The sequence below is a fragment of the Mesoplodon bidens genome (assembly GCF_964165515.1).
Source record: "Mesoplodon bidens genome assembly, chromosome: 9".
Taxonomy (NCBI): Eukaryota; Metazoa; Chordata; class Mammalia; order Artiodactyla; family Ziphiidae; genus Mesoplodon; species Mesoplodon bidens.
In genome coordinates, this window is record NC_138166.1 from 44,286,019 (window position 1) to 44,309,597 (window position 23,579).

The 23,579-nt window shown below is 36.8% G+C and overlaps 1 protein-coding gene across 1 annotated transcript in view; it reads right to left on the bottom strand.

Moving 5' to 3' along the window:
- Positions 1-305: 305 nt before the first annotated feature.
- The window catches only part of NXPH1 (neurexophilin 1), a gene marked incomplete at both ends in the record, with an annotated part of 289,208 nt that continues 265,934 nt past the window's right edge, over positions 306-23,579 (bottom strand). The window contains one exon of the mRNA XM_081244604.1: positions 306-1,067. Within this exon, the coding sequence (XP_081100730.1) occupies positions 306-1,067 (762 nt within the window). The remainder of the gene's footprint in view (positions 1,068-23,579) is intronic.

Below are 23,579 nucleotides of genomic sequence, written 5' to 3' on the forward strand. Positions count from 1 at the left end.
TGACAGGAATCATGACGGGTGCCAGCTGAAATGTACATGAGAGTGTGTCTGTGTACATCTATGTGTGAGAGCATGTCTTCAAGTGTGGCTTTAGAATTTGTGGTGATTTACAAATATACTGAGAGATGAAGCTGACTGGGCAGAAATTACATCAGATTGTTTTCCACGAGCGTATTTGCAGCCAGTTGACGAGAGCAGCAGTGTAGACACATTCCAGGCAACAGATGGGACCTTCTTCTTGAGGTAACAGCCCTGTCATGTGACCTTGAATTCCTCAGGCTTCAGTCTCACCCCTACATTCATCCTCATCCAGAGGGGAAGTAAGGTGTGTCGCTGTGGTAGTTGTAGTCAGGGCACACTTTCTGTACGAGTTTATAATCTGTACTATAAAAGGAAATGTAAATACAGATCACCTTAAAGGGCTTGGAGCAGAGCCAGGACACATGACTTTGGGTCTGCTCCTGGTAACAGGTTTTTGAAGGGTCATAGTTGCAGAGTGTGTTCTTGGTAGCCTTGTCAACCTTTTCATATTCAATGCGACAATTAAAGGACTTGGAATCTTTGGCATCAATCACGGTTTGCTGTGCCAAGTCGAATTCCACTATTTTCGTAGGGGGCACCAAGCTGACAGATACATTCCCTTGACCAGTGGAATTATGCCTGAAATAAACACTAAATGTCCCATTGCCATGATCTACAATTTTCCCAGTTATCAATAGGTTTAGCTTCACTGTTTTGATGTTGGAATGAAAATCACCCCATCCAAACATTTTCTTAAACTTGCCCGTCTTAACAATGGGCCTTCGCTTGGCCCTGGGCCGAGGCTCTTGAAGGTCTGTGGAGTTCCTCAGCCAGTCCCAGAGGTCTTGCTCAGAATAAGGTTCTGGGGTGTCATATCGCAGGTCTAAATCTGTATCATTTTCTTTGCCACGAAAAGTCTGTGACAGGAGTCGGCTGATAGACAAGTCTTTGCTGCTTTCTGTCCATATATGCTTTAGTGTGGATTTGCTGCTTCCTGATTTTAGAAGTTCTGACTTTCCACCGTTTGTTAAATTGGCACATGTGACCTGCAAATGGAACAGAAAAATGGCGTTTACATCTCTGTATCTGAGAACACCCAACACAAAGATCCAAGCCCTTTCTCAGAGGCTGGGAATTAAAGTACCTTCAGCACCTAGCCAATATTTATTAGGCTGTGATAAAGTACCACTTCTGTTTCATACAATGATGGGAGAGAGGGGGTGTAGGTGGATAAAAGCCACTAAACATGACAGAAAGACTATATAAAAACATTTGATGAGAAAAAGGCCACCTAACATGAATAAAGCAAATTAAATTCAAACATAAATCACACTAAAGTAATTACTTCTCAGCACCAAAATCCAAACACTCTTAAAATAAAATTTTACAAATGATTATGTTACTTTTTTACTTCAAGATCACCATAAGCTTTATAATAGTATGATTCTCAGAAATATGTCGACTGACGTACTATAGGCTTTTGGGAGTCCATGCCACAGTCACATAAGGAAAGTTAGTTTGGCAAGGAGGCTGTAGTATATTTAATCTGGTCAAAACAAAATAACATGTTTATGATCACCCATTATTAGCAAGAAACATACTGTATAAGACAATTTTTTCCATTAAGGGATTTAAAATGCGATCTAGGAAGACAAACATTAACTGATAAGAGTAGTGCAGATCTTTTGATTTTAGAGTTTATTTTTGTCTTTGTTTGTTTTGTTTCAATGTAATTTAATCAATTGGTCAAACATCCAAATCTGTACTTGCCTAATTCTATAGGCATTGTTCTTATTGCAGCCTCTATATTTATCTTTAGTATAAAAGAAATGAACACATATCCTAGTCTGTAGAATTACATAGATAGTTTCCCATTCTTCAGGTGGCAAAAAGAATAAATAGAAGCATGCATTTGGTAATGGCTTGGTACTTGTTTCTCATCATCAACACAGTTGATCAAGGAGAGGGGCTGTAATGAGATGCATCATGGTTCACTGGCTCATGAAGCAGTAATGAAATTGTCCCAAAGAAGAAGTGAAAAGGGATTTAGAGTGCATTTACCAGCAGCGTATAGGGAGTAAAAAAAAAGGGAAGTGTCAGATTTCAAGGAGAAAGAACCAACCTATTGAAGAGGATGCCAAGATTCTGATAGCAGAACAACCTCTGATTTTCAGGTAGAATAGAAATTTACTTCTAAATTATACTCTCCACAGCTATAGTGATTATGACTCTGGAGTCTGACACCCTGAATTCCAATCCAGGCTGTGATCCTTCAGAGCTGTATAGTGTGGGCAAGTTGCTTAACTTGTTTACACTTATGTTTTTCTCTTCTACAGAGTAGGAGAATGATGCCACTTTCCCTCACATGGCTGTTTTGAGAATTAAATAGGACACTCCATTTAAAGCACTAATGGACAGTCACCTGGACATGATGAGTGTTCAACATTAGTATTTCTAACTATTATCATCCTCAAACATTTTATCTCTGAATTCCACTGGGTTATATTTTATGTAAATGAATAACTTACAGTAGGATTTGAGAGCAAAGGGTATCTTTATAAGAAAATCTCCCTTTTATATAACCAAAAACCTAAAGCAAACAATTAAAAAATATACTTTTGAAAGTGCTTCTGTGACAATCTAAAAACATAACAAGTTGAGTAGATAGTAAAACTCAGGTTAATAAGACATGAGCATAAGTTCATCTACTAAACTGTTCAACTATCAAATGCAATGAATTTATTAGCCTTCAATGGTGTGATGTGAACAGCTTCCAGTGGTGCAGACAGTCAAGAAACCTCTCTGGAATATCTCAGTTTGGGTACAGAATCAAAGCAGGTTGTAGTCATCAACACTGCCTTGAATATTCTTATTCTCTCTTCCCTTCCCTTTCAGGGCAATGTCTAAAAGAGAATATCAGTCATGAAAAATCAGGGAGGGTCCTTAGGAAAGTCCCCAGATCTGTTCAGTATACACAACACTGATTCATTTTGTCTTATTAATTCAATAACTATATAGTAAGATCCTGCTAATATTCAGTAAAATAATAGTAATACAAAGGTAAATGAGACATGGTTCTTGCCCTCAAGATGTTCAAAATCTAATAGTGAAATCAGTTAAGCAAATAGCAGTGTGATGTAACCAACACTATGTACAATATTCTTGGAGTCATAGTCAAAGTTAAAAGGTAGATAAGATGTAACAGAGGAGATGATACTCAGATCTGGGAGATAAAAAAGAGGTTTAGAACTTCAACAGATAGTGAATAGGCCAGAGAAGTTCTCCTAAGTATAAGGAAAATACTATGTAAAAGTAAAAAGTTGAGAAGGAACATGTCAAACGTAAGAATGGAAAATTGTTCCCTACCTCTGAACATTAGGGAGAATTGACTGGGAGGATAAAGAGAAGAAGAGGTTGCAAGAAGTCAGTAGAACCTGAAGAAGGTAGGCTAGGGTCAAATTGTGAAGGTTCTAGGGTCAATTTGTGAAGGCATTTAAAATTATTATTATATATAATGGGGAATCCCTAAATTTCAGCATGTTTTGCTTTTAAGTAGGTCATCCTGGCTGTAGAAGAATCACCGCTTGGACATTGAAAGGTGGATTGGTAGGGAGAGAACTTGAGGGAATAATTAGTTAAACAACAAATTGCAGTACTTCATTTGAGAAAGTAAATGAGCTTGAACCAAGGCAGTGGCAGAGAAAAAGAGAAAGAAAAAATGGATATAAAAGATACTTTAGAGGTAGGATTAACTCAACTTGATGATTCACTGGCCAAGCAGGAGCATGAAAAAGTTGCGAATTAATGAGTTTGTTCGCATCTGTAAGGAATACAAAAGTAACAAGTTAAAAAAAAAAGTATAAACACTTGAAAAGAAGCCTCCTGATTTTTGAATTCACTACTAAGGACCTTCTTGAAGCAAGTTTCCATAGTGGTAAAGAGACGATGTAAGATGAGAAAGAACAGCAGCAAGCTTAATGCATCTACTCCCAGATGCAGTCAGGAATCCTTGGCTTTCTCACTCTATTATATTGCTTACATCTTAAGAATTTTCATTTTTGCAACACATAAATGTACACATAAAATTGAAATAGATTTTGAGCCTTACTGAATAAACAACACCATTTTAAAAAAAAAACCTTATACTGAGAACACCCTGTACCATTGATTTTACAAACATAATAAGAGTTTCTTTTTAGAAGTCACCTAAAGATCCTTTCACATCAGTATATCAAATGATAACAGAGGTGGCAAAGACTAATACATAAAATGAGACCAAAAGAAAAATCTGACAATTGCTAATTAACTAAATTCCAAAAAGGCAAAGCATCATGAACCTTCTTTTCTACAAAGAGTAATTTTTCCTATAACAGTGAAAACACCAAAAATACTTCCTAACTGAATATAATTTTCCGAGGCAAAAGTGGTCAATGCCCGCCCACTCCAAAGGAGTTGACCCACTAGTCCAGTGATACCATTTCCACAAATTATATGATTTGCCTAACTGTTTTAGAAACAATGAGAATCATAAAGACTCAACATGATTAAGCATATGCATTTTAAAGCATATATTTCTTTTGAGAACATTCAAATACAGGTGCAAAGAGAAGGGTCATTTTCTTCAACTGTAAACAAAGACAGAGCTAGGATCTAACATGAAGGGAGCATGTCTGGGGCAGGACCTGTGTGTGGAGCTGGGGAGAAAAGACTACTATTGACAGGTGGGAGTGTAAGCATATAAGAAGTTGCAATGCCTTGATCTAGCTCCTCCTTTATATACTTCAGGGCCATGCTTTCGCATTGCTTTCTCTAACATCCTTTCATTGCAGGCTTACAATCATAATGTCAATATATTATCTCTTAAAATATTGTTGAAAGGCATCACTTTGGAAAAATAAACTTCACTGCCACCTCAACTATGCTCCTGGCCTTATGAGATTTTATACAAACATTTCACTCTTTTACATGTACATCTCCAACTAGAGGTGCCTCCAGATGTTTGTGTATCTCTTTTTACAAAAGAGCAATAAGATGACTTTTGATTTCTACCAAACCACACATTTTCTGTTGATCTATTACTGTTCAATATAAATTATCTCAAGATTACTTTGAAAATCATGTATTTATTTCATCAACTGTATGAGTATTTAAGCCAAACAAAAATTTTAGATAACCTGATGCTTAAGCAATATCTCTCATCAGTGAATAACTAATCAACAAAATGGCCTTGCTCTGTGATTACAACTTCATTTTGCCAGTTTTATGATTTCCTAGGTTGACTATATGTTGCTACTATTAACTGCTATTGGTTAAGGGCATACTATATTCCAGACATTGTAATTAGCATTTTACATATGGTATTGCATTTCATTTAAACCACACACACACACTCACTCATTCACTCACTCACACAGACTTTAAGATCAATATTGTTATTTTCAGCTTACAGGCAGAGATATGGAAGCTCAAAAAAGACTTGTCCAAGATCACTGCTGGTAAATGAAAGAGGTACTGCTTAGCTACTCCACAGGGTATTTCCTTTATTTTTAAAATCATTTTAATCATGCAATTGTACATTAATATATGTTTATCAAAACATTTAAACATTATAGGATTTATGAAATTAAATTAAAAATTAAAAGCCTATCTTCATCATCAACCCCTGTTCCCTTACAATCCCACCTCTCTCTCCAAAGGTAAAACCTCAAATTTTTGATGTATATTGTTTTTAAATATTTTCACTATTTTTTCATGTATAAATATTTTACATAAATAGTGTCATATTTTATGATTTGCATTTTGTATTTTTCCAGTCAACAAAATATCTTGGAGATGCATACCTCTTAGTACATCCAGGTATATCATCTTTATTAAATGGGAAATAGAATTTTAGAATATGAATGTATCATACCTCTATTTTGGGGATACCTTTTGTGATAGATCCTTAATTATTACATTGTTTCACAGCCAGGTTACCTAGACTTATTTTTTTAGCCTTGATTCCATTGGTTTTTCTGTTCACTGTTGCTTCAGATAACTTACTCCCTGCTCCCTTGAGCTGGATTTTCGTTTCTATGGTTGTATAGATTTGTGTGATTCTTTTAAAAAGAGTTCAAAAGAGATAAACTATCTGAGTTGTCCTATGCTTTAAAATGTCTTTACTGGCCATAGGCTTACACTGGGCAGAATAGTCATTCATCTCTTAACTCACTTCGTTGTGTTTTATTTTTTTCTCTCTCCAAAAAATGTAGGATTTTTTTCTATTTCAGGTATTGTGAAATCCCGCAAGGTGGGCTACATGTGCTCATGCTTTCTCCAGACCCTTTCTTAACTAGTTTAAGGAAAAGCATACAGATATTTACATACACGTTAGACTCTTTTTCATAGAGTTCCACCAAGAGGACTATAACCTCTTTGAGGGATGTTCTTTCTGTATTATGCCATTTTGTAACTTGGGAGAGAGAGTACCTCGCATAGAGTAAGTACTCAATAAATTACATATATGGCTTATATTCTTATTTACATTTATTTCAATAGTGAAGTTTCATTGATTCTTTAGCCACAACCAAGATTTTGGTGGGACATGTGGCCCATAGAGGTTTCTCTCCTACAAGTTTAGAGCATACACTTCATTGACAATACTTGGAGTTCCTGTATTATATGTGATAAGCCAGAGGAAATGGGTTAGTATTTTAATACATCAAAAATACATCATTTCCTTCTGCTACAAAGCAGTGCTCCAGGAGTAGCAGTGCTGCCTTAACAATAGAAAAGCAGAAAAGGAACTCATGCCTCTCCCTTAACCTAGTAGTTGCTGGAGGCTGTACTGCATAGAAACTAAGAAAATGGGGTTTGCAGTCAGAGATCACAGGGCTAAATCCAAAATCTGCTACTTTATCACCAGTGACCCCTTAGAGCCATATTGTTTTCCAACTAGAAAATAGAGATGATACCTTACTCACTGTGTTTTTGTGAAGATAAAATAAAAGCTTTTATATGTGGCACAAATAAAAGTATGGAAAGTAGTATGAGTTCAACACCTGAGAGCTATCATGCTTAGCTAGGTTATGAAGCCCCGAAGAAAAGGAAAACAAGGCTTTCAGAATGCACACTGCTATTCTATCCCCATCTTCTGACTGGAGACATTACAACTGCTCAAACGGTCCAAACAAACTGAGATGGAAATTAGCATAATTGTAACAACTCTGTGGTCATCTTTAGTAGTAGGTGGTGGTAGGAGACCACCCTGATTATGTACATTACAATTTAGTATTGGCAAATATTGGCAATAATTTATCTTTAACATAACAACTTTAAAAGAAGACATTCTGATCAGCCTGCACATTCCATGCCATCCTTAAAAACTAGAAACATGGTATGTTTCCATCACTTGAAGAAATGGCTAAGAATTTTAGTATGTTACTCCATGAGTTCTCATGATCCCATGCAGGATGGCTCACTTCCAACATAGGGCACCAACTATTCCCTACATTATTGTACTGGAGATTGGTTCTGAGTCATAGGTAATTGAGCACCTCACAAGTTTGTATAACTATACAGTTAGTTTTCCCTTTGATTCTTCCTCCTGTAGGTCCTCTCATGAAAATTATCTTGAAAATGTTTTTGGTTCTTTAACTGCAGGAGAAAAAGCATGCCTTGTGAAGAGCCATGAACTACTGTTTCTGCTACTGAGAAACAGAATTTTCATCTTACAAAAATATTGTCTCTTCCCTCATGCTCACTTTATAAACATATAGATATACATATAAGTTTTGATATATAGACACATTAACATTGGTGAGAAATTAAAAATTATATTCTACATAGTCCCACTTAACCCATTCTCTCAAAACACAATTACAGATTACCTTACCCAGATTTGCATTGCAAAAGTTGCCTCTTTTTTTAGTATTTTACATTACTTCCATTTAAAATGTATAAGGAATATCTCATGTGAGGACTCCTGGGTACTTGGTTATAATAATGAACAAAACACTTAAAATAACATGTTGAAAAACTATTTCTTGGCTGAAACAAAGTCACTTCAGCATTATTTTTTCATTATGCATAAAGAGATTTTAATTTGTCAGTAAATCTAGCTGTCTTTAAGGAAAAGACAAATATTGCCTATGTAGGAATAGCTGGGTTAGATCCAGGGTCTTTCTATCTGAACTGGAGGCCAATATGAGTGATTGTCCATAATAAGGCATGTACATGAAGGCTTTTGAAAGTTTATAACTTCTTAAAGTCCAACAAAGTACATACTTATCTAGAATGGGCCAAATGAGGAAGGACTGACTCACTTTCCAATCCTATTTCCAGAAACCTATACATACATATGTTCTCATATACAGCGATGGTATAACAGAACATACTGAGTTCACTTTATCCAATAGAACTCAAATTCCTCAGGAAATAATAACTTTGATATTTTTGAGACAATATGCCTACTTAACACCCTTTGATTTTCCAGAGGTTGATCTGAAAACCTTCCAAAAGACAGAGGAAGAAGTCATTATATAAAGAAAGTGATAGAGACTAGTTGCAGTGGAATATCATCCCTGTACCATTTAGATACTGGATTCATTCAAAAATTCTTCTAGGACTCCTTTCTTATCAGGCTAGAAGGCGTGGACACTGATCAGAGCTTCACAGGTACAGAGTGGACAACAAGGCAGACGATCAACCCAGAAATACAAAAGGGTATGCAGATTCTGGAAATACGGTCCCTCCACACTCCCGTAAAAGTACTGTAAACTGGGAATCTCCAGCTTCCTGAAGTGGAAGAAATCCAATGTCCTGTGAGCAGACAAAACCAACAAAGAGAATCGACCCCTCACCCTTTTATCAAAGGATGGTGATGCTGGAGTTTTAGTTAGGTAAAACCTTTTGACATTGAGTAAATATATATCTTTGGATCATGCCTTGACCAGAGCAAGATGTGGTAAAGCATATCCAGCCTAGAGCACCAGGCCCCACTATGGCTCTAAGGCATAGCTCAGGGAAGACACAACTCATGCACTGAAGGAACTTCAAAGGTCACTATGTCCATGAGAAAACAATTCCCTTGAAAGCTCTTAAACCAACCTGTTCTTTTCTACAGTCCCTCTGATAAGATTAGCATCCATTCTTTGATATTTGTTTCTTCCATGTAAGATTCTTAGCACTCCGGAAACACAAACCTCTTACCCAATTATTGCCAGTTTTGGAAGCAGATACACCATGAGTCTGGGCTACATTTCACTTCAGTCTTGGCTCTACACTTTTCCCCTGTTCCCAGTTTCTTAAAGCATGGCATGTGAAATCTCATTTCAAAAAGCCAAGTGCTGAGGGAAAAGGATGCTTAGGCAGAGAGATCTCATCAACAAGGAAAAAGATGACCTCTGGATTTAGGTGCTGTGGTTTTAAGTTAATCAGATGTAAAACTGAGTGGTATGCCTAGATTCCAAAAGGAAAAGTACTTGGCTCTTTCTGTTACCAAGGGAATTAAGTGGACCGTTTCACTAAATCAAAGAAAGATATTCACCCAGATTATGTTACAGGAGAAGAGATGGGTCATGAAGAGATAGAGCAAACAGAACCCAAAGAGACTGAGGATGATGTTAAGAGTAGTCACAATAGAAAGGATGGATGGATGGAAGTGTGTGTGCAAGCAGAGCTCTGAGATTCCCTTGACCTTTAATGTACTTTAAAATGACTTATCACAGCATTAATGTGAACTGCTGTGAACACTGTGGATAGAAGGAATCATAGGAGAATTGAAAGAAAGACTGGCTGTTAGAGTAGAATTTCCTCTCCTCCCCGACCCCCTACCCCCGTATGTCCCCACACTCATATTTCCAAACTCTGAGTGGGAGTTGACCCTTTTCAAAAGAGCTGGGTAACACTCCACCTGCCACTAGAGGGCACAGCTAGGACATCTGACAGCTGTCTCCAGATGGAATTGTGTCACTAGAGGCCCCAGAGCTCTTTGAAAAAAGAAGATGGCCCGGGAACCTTTGTGGTACCTGCTGACTGTTGCAGCCCCTGGAAGCTACCTCTTCTATGAGCTGCAGAGACCAGGAAGGTCCCTGTTGCTCAAGAAACTACTACAGAAGCCATCAGCTACTAAAGAAGCAGTTGTGAGCCTTCGATTCCTCACAGAGGGTATGTTCAGGGTCTAGGTCAATGCAATGTATTTCTACATCTCTAGCTGCATTTTGGCTACTCTTCCCTTTGGCCTCAGAGTTCGATCACATCAGACTTTTTTATGTGTTCTCTTTCTTCCAACTTCAGGACCTTTGCATGGGCTGCTTCTCCATCCTGGAATCCTTTCTACCCACTCCCATTTGCTTAGCTAACTCCCACTCACCCTCTAGCCCAACCTAAAGTTCATTTCTACAGGAATGGTTGATCCTCTCAGAGCACCTGGTGCTATTTTTGTTCATAAAAGTAATACTATTATCTATATTGATACCTATCTCCTTATCTGCCTATCATCTATCTATCTATCTATCTATCTATCTATTAATCTTCTTTCTCTGAACTGTCATCTCCATGGGGGTGGGAGTGGTCATTCAATACCTTAGTCACTATTACTACACTTTATAAAATGCCAGGTTCCAAGTAGGTGCTCTATAAATATCAGCTGAATGAATAAATGCATGCTTGAATGGAGTGCCTACCTACACCTAGTGATATTCCTTCACAGATAAGCTTGCCCCATAGCAGATAAACAGCTCATTTTCTGGCATAAATAAAACTGTTTATATTGTAAGCCTTCATGGAGAATTTGTGTAATTCTGTAGACATCCACAGTGGTGCAAGAGAAAAGGTGATAGTTTTCTAAGAAAATACAAGTGAGTTGATGCTATAGGTCATTATAACCAGACAGGAATGTTACATCAAAAGTCTCCAAATAAATGTGAGTATTATTTAAATCAAAGTGAAAAGTGAATAAGAGCAAAAATGCCTATATGAACATAACTGTATTTTGGAGGCTTTACAAATATCAGAAAAGCTTAATGAAACAATGAGTGTGGTCTCTTGGATGGCAGGAAAGTTAGTGCCATCTTCTGGATTTTCTCTCTTGAATTTCCAGAAATTTGATGGTAAGACAGAAATGAAATAAAATGCTGATGGGATTCTAAGAGCAGAGGTTCCTTCAACAAGAATCTGCCAGACTTTCTGGGGGCATTGTCTTTGCACTATTCCAGTGGATACTGTATTGACAAATAATAATTGCTTTGAAATAGGCAGTTAGGCATGTGTTAGGCTATTTCTTTGCATAAATGCCCACTTTCTTGGAAAATGCAATGGGGTTTTATAAACTTGAAGCAATACAACCAGTTTTATGGATGTGTTTGCAAAGGCTCAAATGGAGCTATAAAAAGTTCATTAACAGTACAAATTAAATTGTTATTAAAAAATATGAGTCATACAGGCATGTTTGGCTTTACTCTAGAGTTGACAGAGTATAAATACAGTACAACTGTGACATTTCTGCTTTTTGTCTATATCACTAAAACCCATGATTGTTGAGAGTTAGAATCACAAAACATCTGAAGCTAAAAGGGACCTTGAAAATAATTTCATGACTTAGGAAGCTGAGTCCTATAGAGCTGAAGTAACTCACCTAAAGTTCCCACAGTGGTTAGGGACAGAGTTAAAACTATAGTGAAGGTTTCCTAGTATTCAGTCCACTCTTCTTGAGATCCAAAGCTTCCATAAGAGCTGGTACCTTATGTCTCCTCCAGAGTTTACTGAACTGGAAGTCAGGGTGTCAACTTCAAAATAAGGAACTGGCTTATCTTTGCTCTTAATTTTGTGGAAGGAGGGGATACTGTGGAAATTTGCCATCATTTGCTAACCCTGAAACAAAGAGGCACTAACCCAGTGAGTGCATCTCAATTACAGCTTGGAGTCTCCTGGATTGACTATGTGCACAAACCTACACTCAGACCTCCTGAGACTTAAGTCTGAACAGTGACTGCTCTGAGGGTAGAGAGAATCAAAGTGAGCAAACAGTTGTCATAGGTTTTCAGTTAAGCAAATGGTAACACAGAGGGAGTTATCCTTTAGTCTCTAAAAGAGAAAGTGCTTTATATTTGTTTCCAAAAAATTTGTTAGTTCCTATTTTCAGAAGACTTATTTTTTTAAAAAAAAGCAAAGTTAAAGCAAAAGTTTGTCAGATTCTCTCTTCTGTAAGTCCATCAGCAAGCATTTGTTAAATAACCATGATTTTTTTTAATTTTCAAAAATTAACCTCAGGGAAGTTATTGTACTCAATCTAAATCTGTATGTCTGCTCATTCTAGATAACCTACATCAGTACTTTAGACTCTCTTATAGATAAGGTCCTACTATTTTGGAGCTGCCCTCCTGTTATGAGCCTTGAAAGTCAGTGATTCCCAAAAGAGATTACTAAAGTAAAGCCAGGGTAACGTGAGCTGTAATATATACTGAGGATTATAACAGAATTGGTAGTGGGGGTGTTGGAATGTGTACTGTATTAAAAAGCTTATTCCAAGTGTATCATTGATTTGCTTCTAGTCAGAATATTTATTTCATAGTTTGACATAATGTTAAAGGAAGGTGTGAGATATATGTTTTTTTCTCAAAGTAGAGGCTGGTTTAAACAGTCAAGAAATGTATTTACAAGTGAAATCATCTTTTACTAAGTAATCTTGGTTCTTTAGACAGACTGCAAGCATGATCTATCTTAGTTGGAATCTGCACAGAAAATAGTATTTATGTTTATGTAGTTTTGTAATTTTAAAATTTCGATATAATTTCCAACTTACAGAAAGTTGCAAAAAACTTACATACACTCTTTACCCAGATTCACCAATTAATTCCATTTGATTACACGTTGTTTTATTGCTTTCCCTTTCATTCATATACACATGTATATTTATGTGTACATGTATATATGTACATGTTTATATGTACACGTGTGTGTTATATATATTTGTGTGAGTCTAGGCCATTTTCAGAGTAAGTTGGAGACAGCATGCCAATTTACTCTTAAAGAAGTTCTAAAGTAATTCCTAAGAAATATTACATTTTCTTATACATGCATAATACAGCTATCAAAAAAATTAACCTTGATACTTTATTATAATTTAATCTATAGTCAATATCAAATTGTCCCAACAATACCCTTTTCATTTACTAATTTTTCTGGTCCAATCCAGTGTCATGCATTGCATTTAGTTCTTATGGCCCTTCAGTAGCCTTTCTGTTTCCTGTCCTTTACATTTTTGTAAAATGTAAACATTATAGGCTACTTAATTTGTGAAATGTTCCTCAGTTTGGGTTTGTGTGCTGCAAATCACTTTATAATAAAGTTCTAGAGCTTCAACTGACAAAGATGATAATGGGAAAAGGGTGTTCCTGGATTTGACAGTGAAGGAAGCAATGCTTTGAGTAGTTGTAGAGAGAATAATATTATTGTACTATGCTAAATCATAGCCTTGCAAGTCATTTAGACTATTTAATATAATTTTACAGATAATTAATTTGCATTATGTATAATTATTTTACTGTTTTTGATAATAAACTCATTTAATTTTGTCATTTTATGGCTCTTTCATTTCACATTTTGTTTAAATGAAGCTAAAGTTTAAAAAAAAAAACCTGTTTCCTGGATTAACTAATCAATCTGAGGCTGACATTCTTTTAAGTCAGAAGGATTTTTAAAGTAATATTTGCATAGTGTTTATTTTCCCATCTAAAATTAGTATGTTATATGAGTAGATTGAACTCTGACAACCTCCCTGGGATGTTGATACCAATACTCCAATGATAGGTTGGAGGAAACTAAGACCCACTGGCAAAGAGACTTCCTTCGAATCACACATCCAAGAAGCAACATTCAGATTCTGTGTCAAAAACACCAGATTGCTCTGCTGATACCACAATGTACTATCTATTGCTATTTAACAAGAGTATACATGGTCATTCAGTTCCTTGAATGGGCATGAGCCAATTGACCTTGACCAAGTAGAGGTATCCTCATGCTTCAACCCTGTATGTAGAACTTCAAGTATAACTTGAATCATCATTCTTCCAAAAGAGCTGACTAGCATATCACTGTTCATTACCCACCAGGTACTCAGGTATACAGACACTCAGTTAATTTCAAAGCCATAATCTCTTAAACCTCAATTTTCTCATTATATTTGATATGAATACCTTGCCCCAGCATTATTTTGAGAATTAGAAACAATGTATGTGAATATTTCTTCTCAATAAATGGTAGTTGTTAATAATACTTGCTCTAATTTGGTTTTTTTTAAACTCATCAAGATGGTTACATTGATCTGTGTGGTTATTTTGTATAGAAGAGTCTAATTTCCATAATTTAAAGTCATGTAGAAAAAACTGTACATTTTAGGTATCTTGGTGTAGTGGTAAAAGCAGGGGCTCTGGAGCCAGTCCACAGGCTCTCATCCCAGCTCTTAAGGCAGATGCCCTTGTCCATGGGAACTGACTAAATGGTGACATTCCAAGTCATTCTGGCAACCAGTGCACTGTTATTCCTTTGAAGTGGTAATACTCCAAGCGCAACATGATTTTCACTAATGATCCTAGTTTTAGAAAGTGAAATTATGACTTTACAAAGAAACTTGATTTAAACTGTAGATTTTTAAAATTTTCTGCTCCTTCCTTCCTTCCTTCCTCCCTTCCTTTTCTCTTTTTTCTTTCTTTCTTTGTCTTCCTTCCTTTCTTTCTTTTTAATGATACAGTATAGAGAAATACCACCCAATGCCCCCATCAGAGTTGTACTATCTAATTCATGACATTTTTGATGTATTCTTTACAGAGCATCCCATTAGAGTTCCAGAGAAACCCTTACTTTCTATTATGTCAACGACACCTTTGTTCGCTTGGAGCCATCATCAGCTCTCAAGCACTGAACCATGAAGCAATATCTCTGCAACTAGGCCAAATAGGCCATGACCTGACAGGCTATAAAGCGGTCATTATCTCCTATTAAATCTGAAATCTGTGCTTTGCATATTTTAAAACTATCCAGTTGCGCTATAGAGGTACAACTGCCAAATGAATAATTAGATTTTTAGGAAACTATAAAGAGAACCAAAATGCTATCTACTGTGCCAAAAACAAAGTCAATTCAGATTTACTTTCTCTCCTCCCCTGTTTTTATCCTCACTCTCTGGCAGTCAGACCAAAAATATTTTAATAACCGATAAATAGACTTCTAACTGTATAAAAACCAAGTCGGGGTTTGTTACATGGGTGCCAAAGCGTTCCATGTTGTGCACTTTTGGGCTGCTTTCTTGTATAGTTGCACAGAACACTGTAGATGGCTGGCACCTAATATTTGCTTTGTTTGGTCACTGTGATTACAAAGAGGGTTTTATAAAATGTAAAATGACTGAAAGGGCCACTTAAATGTCAAAGCTCAGAAGAAATTTGCTTTTATGGTTTAAAATTTGTGTATTTTTTTTCCTTCCCTGCTCCTTGGAGATGTCTAAGTAACTCATTTCGCATAGCTTTAATGGTAGAGATGTAAGGGACTTTAGAAAGATTTGTAATAGGATTGAAATATAACTATATAAAATATCCTATTAACTCTTGCCCCCTGTTTTACATTTTGAAGATTTTTAACTAAACCCTTGAAGCTCAGTACCTATGATGTCATTAAACATTTTTCACTTCAGTGGATTGTAACTCTGGAAAATTTGTAACTACTCTTGTCAGCAGGGGATTAAACTTTCAGGGAATAAATTAAATTGGGTTAAAGTGTCTAACAGAGTTTTCAGATGAGTGCTTTATTCAAGTAGCACAGAAACATGTTAACTTTGAAATGAAACTCTAGTTAGGTAAATAACTTTTGTCAAGAACCTATTGCTTAGGTGCTGCACTGCTCTAAGCCTACTTTATTAATATTGGTTTGCAATCTTCAGTACAGGTGCAGAAAGGAATTTTAAATGCAATTAAAGCTGAGCTAGAAGGTCACACAACTACGTTTTAATCAAAAGCTGAGTTCATGCCTGCTTTACATATAATATGTGCAAAGAAAGATCCCCTTTTCACATTGAATATGACTACATAAATACTCTGTTTTGAGAGAGGGCAAATGCGCTTCAAGAAGAAATGCAAAGGAATAACACTGTCGCATTATAAGAAATGTTATAAGCACGTAAAGAATTATCGTGCCAGGAATACATTAATATATTATTAAGTATTACGAGTTTTGACTTTTTAAATAAACCCTGAATATGTTTATATGTGTGTGTGTGTAAGTACACACAAACATCAATATGGGGTTTTTTTGTGTCTGTACACACACACACATATACATACACACTTGATCCAGTTTTTAATTTTATAGTTTAACATTTATTAGGGAAATCTAGAATCCATTATTCTCAAATCCATTTAAACTAGACATAAATGTTGTAAAAAGCAAAATGTTTGCCATTATTCAATCGTATTCACAAGTGGTAGCATAAAATAGGGCAAGAAGATAGGAAATGAGTATACCTGGAGGCATCATTAATTCAAGAGAAAGGATGTATCATTTCCAAAGTCGTACTTTTATGCTCCCTTGGGGAGCCTATGAATGGAGGAGAAATATAGGGAGAAAGATGTAAGAATAAGAAAACTTGAGTAAGAGAAGCAATGGCTACCTTTCCTATCATGTTCAACCAATTACCTTGACATGTTAAATCATTAACAACAGTATCAACACCAGGATGAGTGCTGGGGCACCTGACAGTGTCCCGGAGCCTTCCTTCTGTGCTAATCAACTCTTTAGGTGCTGGACTTTAGGGAGGGGAAGGAATTGTCCTGGGGGGAAGGGCCAGAGGCTAGAGTGACCAGAGTGCCCAGAATAGCAGAGAGAAGTATGGGGGACACTCTAATTGCTCAGGACAGTGGCTATTTACCGATTAATACATAAGTATTTAAATAGTTTAACACTGGTGCATACTAGCTGAATATCCATCCTCTTTTCTTCATCAGTTACAGTTCACCATTCATCAGCCTACAACACAAATACAGGTTATCCTTAAATACCATGAGGGTTAGGGGCAGATCCTCAGTGTAGTCAAATATCCCCGCAGAGGGACTTCCCTGGTGGTTTGGTGGTTAAGACTCCATGCTTCCACTGCAGGGGGTGCGGGTTCGATCCCTGGTTGGGGAACTAAGATCCCACATGCCCTGTGCTGTGGCCAAAAAACCCCCAAAAAATCCCATAGACCTTGTAGTAGGCCCTCCATATTTGCAGTTCCTCCACATCCGTGGTTTCAACCAACCACAGGTGGAGTGGTACTATAATATCTACTACTGAAAAAAATCTGCAAATACATGGACCTGAAAAGTTCAAACCCATGTTGTTCAAGGGTCGACTGTATATCTCAACAGTATTCATTTTAACTCCAAAGGCCAAGGAATTCAGAGTGGCTAAAAGGCAATGTAAAGCACAGAAATATACTTTCTTTACTAGTTACACGTCTGTAATGCACTGGTATAATTCTTCTGAATTATTGCTATCTGATAAAATAAACTGGATCAAAATCTACTCTACTTAATTATGTTTAGTTATAAATTTTCTAAGTAAATATTTTTGTTAAACTAACCTTTCCATGAGATTATGAAACAATGTTGGTCCTTTGGGTTTTGTTTTTTGGGTTTGTTTTTTTTTAATCCATTAATCCTAATCCCACAGTTTAGGGTTTGGAAAAATTATATTAGCTAAATTCCCTTCCCTGGTACTTTTACACAGAGAATTATAGATTAACGTTATATTCAGAGCTGCCTTGAAGGGGAAACGACGTAAGAGGGCTTCCTGACGTTTTGGGGTGTGTGATATGGAAAAGAGGAGGCTGAAGTCACCCAACACTCACACTACTTTACTACTGTGAGGAAAGTGTTAGAGAATGATTTGAGGTTAACATCTAGAGAGGCCCACTCTGTCTCCCTGTCTGCTTTCCCCCTTTGTTGTCTTCACCGCATAAACCCCCATCAGCACTCAGCACAAGTCACCATCACCTCAATATGCGTATGTCAATCACATTATACGTGCCCAGCACTAAATATTAGAAGCAGGATTTCAAGTCCTAGTAATGCATTTAATTTGGGGACACATCTCCCTCCATCAGTCACCTCAGCTCACTATTCCTGTATACTGCCCCACACTTGTAGCCTGCTGTATTCTGATTACAAGTCTACCATCTTCCCAATCTAGAATGTTCTCCTGAAGACTCTTTCCTAATCTGTGTTACTTTCTTTTTCATGACTTCAGATCATGACTCTATATAGCCTTCCCCAATCACTCTATTTGGAATTAAAAGACAATAACTTTGGCATTTTTTGCCTTCTCATAACTAATTACAGCAGCCTGAAAAGAAACCTGGCTCAAAAGTTAGAGAGCCACAAGTTTAAATTCTGGCTCTGCCACTGTGTGACCATGAACAAGATAGCTAACCATTCTGGGCCTTAGATTCCTCATCTGCAAAATTAGGAATGCTAATACTATAATCCACAGGGCTGATACAAGAAGTAAGTGAGATGTTTGTGAAGTGAGATGTTTGTGTGTCTGGTACAGAGTAATTATTTGATCCAGAGCTATTACTATTTTAGGGGTCTTTTTAGTTTAATTTTTAATTTGTGCTTTTCCTTTTTCCCTCATTCTGTTGCAGTCTTACCAAGGGCAGACTGCTCATTTAACACTTTGTATCTTCCCAAGGCACAGAGGGAAGAATTCTTATTCAGTGGGCACTCTACCAATATTGACAGACTTTTCAAAGGAGTTTGAACTGCTCGTTTGTCTGAGCAGTTGATTTACTTTGCTACCTTAGAATGTCATGAAAATGTAACAATATGAAATCTGGTGAGATTATGATAGCTGCTGACACAAAGATTTATTACCTAGATGAGATATTTAATGTATGTTATTTCAGGAAAACAAGCCTTGTAAAAATGTTGGATATTTTGCTGAAAAAAAAGAAGAAGAGACAGAGGGAATTGATCCTGAAATTAAGCATACTGAATTCAACATCGATTTAGGGATGCATACTCAATTGTGTTCACTGTCAACCTAAACGTAAAGATACTTGAATCTAGTACCTAATAGGCAATATCAGTGCTGTGGTCACATTAGCACATTCAGTAAATCAAACCTGACCTCTCATCTCTCTTTTGGCAAAGGACAACACTGAGCTTTCAGAAAAAGAAAAGAAAATAAACAAACAAAAAAAAACCCAAACAAAAAACACGATCAAGTAGACTTTCTGGTTGTGAAATCAGAAAATGAATGGCAAATAATATAAACAACTGTCTCAGGACTGGATGGCACTCAAAACAGTATCCCTGACCCCAGCCCCTGTCTGCTCAAATTCACTTTCTATACTGTAACCATATTATTCTTCCCAAAATATGCTTTCAACATGCCAATTATCTACTCAGAAAAGTCAATGGTTTCCTAATCTCTGTAAGATATTATTTAGCCTGGCATTCAAGTTCTTCAAGGATCAAACTCCTCTCTATCTACCTAAATGTGTTCCCTATTATCATCAAAACATATCCCGGTCCTTCCCAGTTCATTCTTAGCTCCTTCTTGAATTCAAGTCTTTGTTCATTCTGCAGCAATCTGCATCCCCCACTACGTGCATGTCCCTACACATGTACACACGCCCATGCACACGCTCATGCCCATACACAGTACCCCTTTTCCTACACCCCTACGAAATATACATACTCTTCAGGCCCAGAGGCAGTCTTGCTCCCTGTCTTGAATCATGCCAGACCATGCTGATATCTCTTCTCCTGAACATACATAGGCCTCACTGACACTTAACCTGACAATAATATGACTTAACTGGGAATTCCCTGGCAGTCCAGTGGTTAGGACTCCGCGCTTTCACTGCAGGGGGCATGGGTTCGATCCCTGGTCAGGGAACTAAAATACTGCAAGCCACGTGGTGTGGCCAGTAATGATAATAATAATAATAACATGACTTAAGCGTATGTAGTGGTCTGTCCTATGACCCCAATCAGATTATAGCATGTAAAGGGAAAAGTTGCTGCCTTCATTTCAACTTCCATGCCTGCCTCAGTGTCAGGCTCATAGGGAAAATACAGTAAATCCTTTGACGGAAAATCATAATATTTTGCATTATAAGTAAATACATTTAACCCACTGCTGGACTAGCCGCACAATAATATTTGACTGGTTTCAAAGTGAAAACAGAGAAAGGCAAAGAAAACCAAATATGCAAACATCAGCAAGGCTAGTGGAGTCAATAAATAGGTATGTCAATAAAGTTTTGGTTTTCATCTCTAGGAGTATTGAGCATCAAGGTCGCTCATATGCAGTCATTATTTGGAAATGATTCATTCTTCAGATTTCCTTTTACTAGAAACACTCCTGGGATATGACTTGAAAGTTATTCTGCTTTATCTAAATTTAAAACTGCTGAATATGGGGGTGGGTAGCAGCAGGATATAGGAAATAAAATTTATTTCCCATGGAATACAGTATCCTTGCATTATCACAAACCACGTTTGACATGCTTCGTTCAATAACCATGTAGGCAAACCTGCAAAGATTTATTTGTTTGACAGTTGATCACACTTGACCTCTAATGCCATTTGATTTACAAGTTTCCCCTTGAGACTTTTACTGAAAAAAAAAAAAAAACAAGGTTTAATTCCCCAATGTTAGAGAAATGTGCCTTTTGAAAATGTAAAATGTGACTTGTAGAAGAGAGAGAATGAACCTCCCACATTAGTAAACCACTCTACCCTCCCACCACCACCTTACAAGGAGGCTTGATTAACAGATAAAAATCCACCTCAAGATTCCCAGGTAGGCAAGGAGGCCCATTTGCCCCAGCTGCCTGGAGACATTTTAACAGCAGGAACTTTGAGCTTTTAATGAAAATCAAGTTGAACAGTGTGGCATCAGGAAGCTGCCCAACCTGTCTGCCTGCCAGAATGAACTGCTCAACTGGCAGCACCCTCCTCTTCTAATCAAGAGCTCAAACACCCGCCCACAAAGTCCCAGAATTTTTCTTAAAACCAATGCTGATCCTTAAGAAGAAGGCTCTAAAAACATCAATACAGCCTAATTATTCAATTCTCTTCATAGGGCAAAGAAGATTCTTTTTTGACCCCTACAGTGATTAATTTATGCCCCAAAGCATAATATTTGATTACCCCTCTCTTAGCATATATAACGTGTGACTCTTATTACTGGTCATAAAATTACTCAGCCACAATAGTCAGTTCAGTGGCTTCCTGAGGCAGTAAGTTCAACTGTTTGGCTGCCTGCTGGTAAAAATATATAGACTGACATTATCTCAGAATTTACCTGCTACTTGTTTTATCAGTACATGTTTGATGTAAATGATTTCTAAATTCCTAGATAATGATTGAATCCAGTTAAAAAAAATAGAAAAATAATTTGTCTATAAAAAGCCTGATATTCACCAGTGTGCTCACAAAATGGGATGTTTTAATTGAAGTGAATGTTCTCATTTAGTCAGAAATCTTTTGGGTTTTCCACTCTTGTTTAAAATCTTTATAAAACACATTAGTCCATGTTTCTGGCTCAGTAAGTACAGTATAGTGTGCTGAGTATAATTAATACTTCTCTGATAACTGTAACCCCCAGAGTATCTCAGGATCTTCATACTGAAGATTAATTATGATGCTCAGAAGGGTAGGTGGCGAAGAGGGAAGTGTCTAGGTTTGCAATGCTTAAATCATATAACAAATCCTGGAAATATTTAGGCTGTTTATGTTGATTTTATTTCTTTTTACTTTACCTCATTCCACAAAGGATTTGAAGCACTCAATAAGCCACATGACATTTTTTTTTAATTGAAAGTATCCAGGCAAAGGGAATGGCATACAAATGAACAAGCAAAAGGATAAGAAAGGTACTTGCAAAGAGGCCATGGCACAGTGCTCAACAGATATAACATGGACTATATGATGTGGCCAAGGCAGAAAGGAAAATGGGATCAATCACAAAGTTCATAGCATTCAAAAGATTGAAAAACAACTATAACAAAAATCTCTTGTTTTGGAGATGCACAGGTTTTTTCCTTGCTTATGGGTACTCATAATAATAATTTTATTATTATTTTATGATAAAATAATTTTATGAGGAATCTCATAAAGAAGACACCAGTGGGTGATGTCCTGCTTCTCACACTTTAACGTGCATATGGACCATCACGGGATCTGATTAAAAGGCAGATTCTGACTCAGAATATCTATAGTTGGAAACTATGATTCTGAATTTCTAATAAGCTTTTGGGTAAGGCCAAGGCTGCTGGTCCATGGGATCCTGATATTATAATATCATTTAGTAATAACTTCTATAAAAGTAATTTTAGGGCTTCCCTGGTGGCGCAGTGGTTGAGAGTCCGCCTGCCGATGCAGGGGACATGGGTTCGTGCCCCGGTCCGGGAAGATCCCACATGCCGCGGAGCGGCTAGACCTGTGAGCCATGGCCGCTGAGCCTGCGTGTCCGGAGCCTGTGCTCCGCAACGGGAGAGGTCACAGCAGTGAGAGGCCCGCGTACCGCAAAAAAAAAAAAAAAAGTAATTTTATTAGTAAAGTATAAAAACATGCATTCCAGGTACACATTAACATCTACCTTGATCCAAAGGCAAAATTTAAAACACCTAGGTGAGCAAAGGGTGAACAACATATCTTCCTTCATATCAGCTGAATGAATGAACTACTAGGCGTTAAGTTCCTCATATGTGACGATTTTTCTGTGTGAAGAAAAAAATTAAGAGTTCTTGATAGACTGATTCGGTTCTTTGTCACTATAGTGATTCAAAATGTGGGAGGAATCCTTTGTAATAGCATGTTATAAATATTTTCAGTTTCAAATTAATTCAATGTAAAATTTGCGTATTCATATATATGAATGCATATTAAATTATTTAAAGATTTATATTTTCTATCCAAGCAAAGTTTCAACCATTGATCATCTTCAAAAGAAAAAAGCTTTCATTTGCAATATTGAAGCAATTATTCTAAACTATGTAAAAATAAAGAATAAGAAAGGAAATTTTTAAAAGTTAATTGTTCCTATAATACAATTTATTTATTGTTTGAAGTAAATCATGAAACAGTAGAATTACAATGTTAAAAGAAGCCTCCTCTTAGAAAAGAAGAAACTGAGGCTCAGGGAGGTTAACTGACTTTCTCATGGTCACACAGCTAACAAATCCCAGAGTTAGGCCTTTTACTAAGTCTCTCACATGTCACACTGCTTCACTATCATTATTCAAATTGATCTACGAACCTCAACATGATTATGATTCAATATAGTGGAAAAAATAGAAAGAGGGGCATATTCCATTCAGTCACTGAATATGTATTAAGAACCATTGACGTGATAGTCATTGACTTGGTGGCCAAAGGACAGTATGCAATAATGGATAGCATTTTCTTGCTATGCTTTGAGTTACTCAACGAACATGATGGAGCAGCATGCTCAGTTGTGATATGTGCTGTCTCCCAAATCCAAATTAGCCAACCAAGCTTTGTGCTACCATAATCTTTGAGGACTAAATTAAGGCA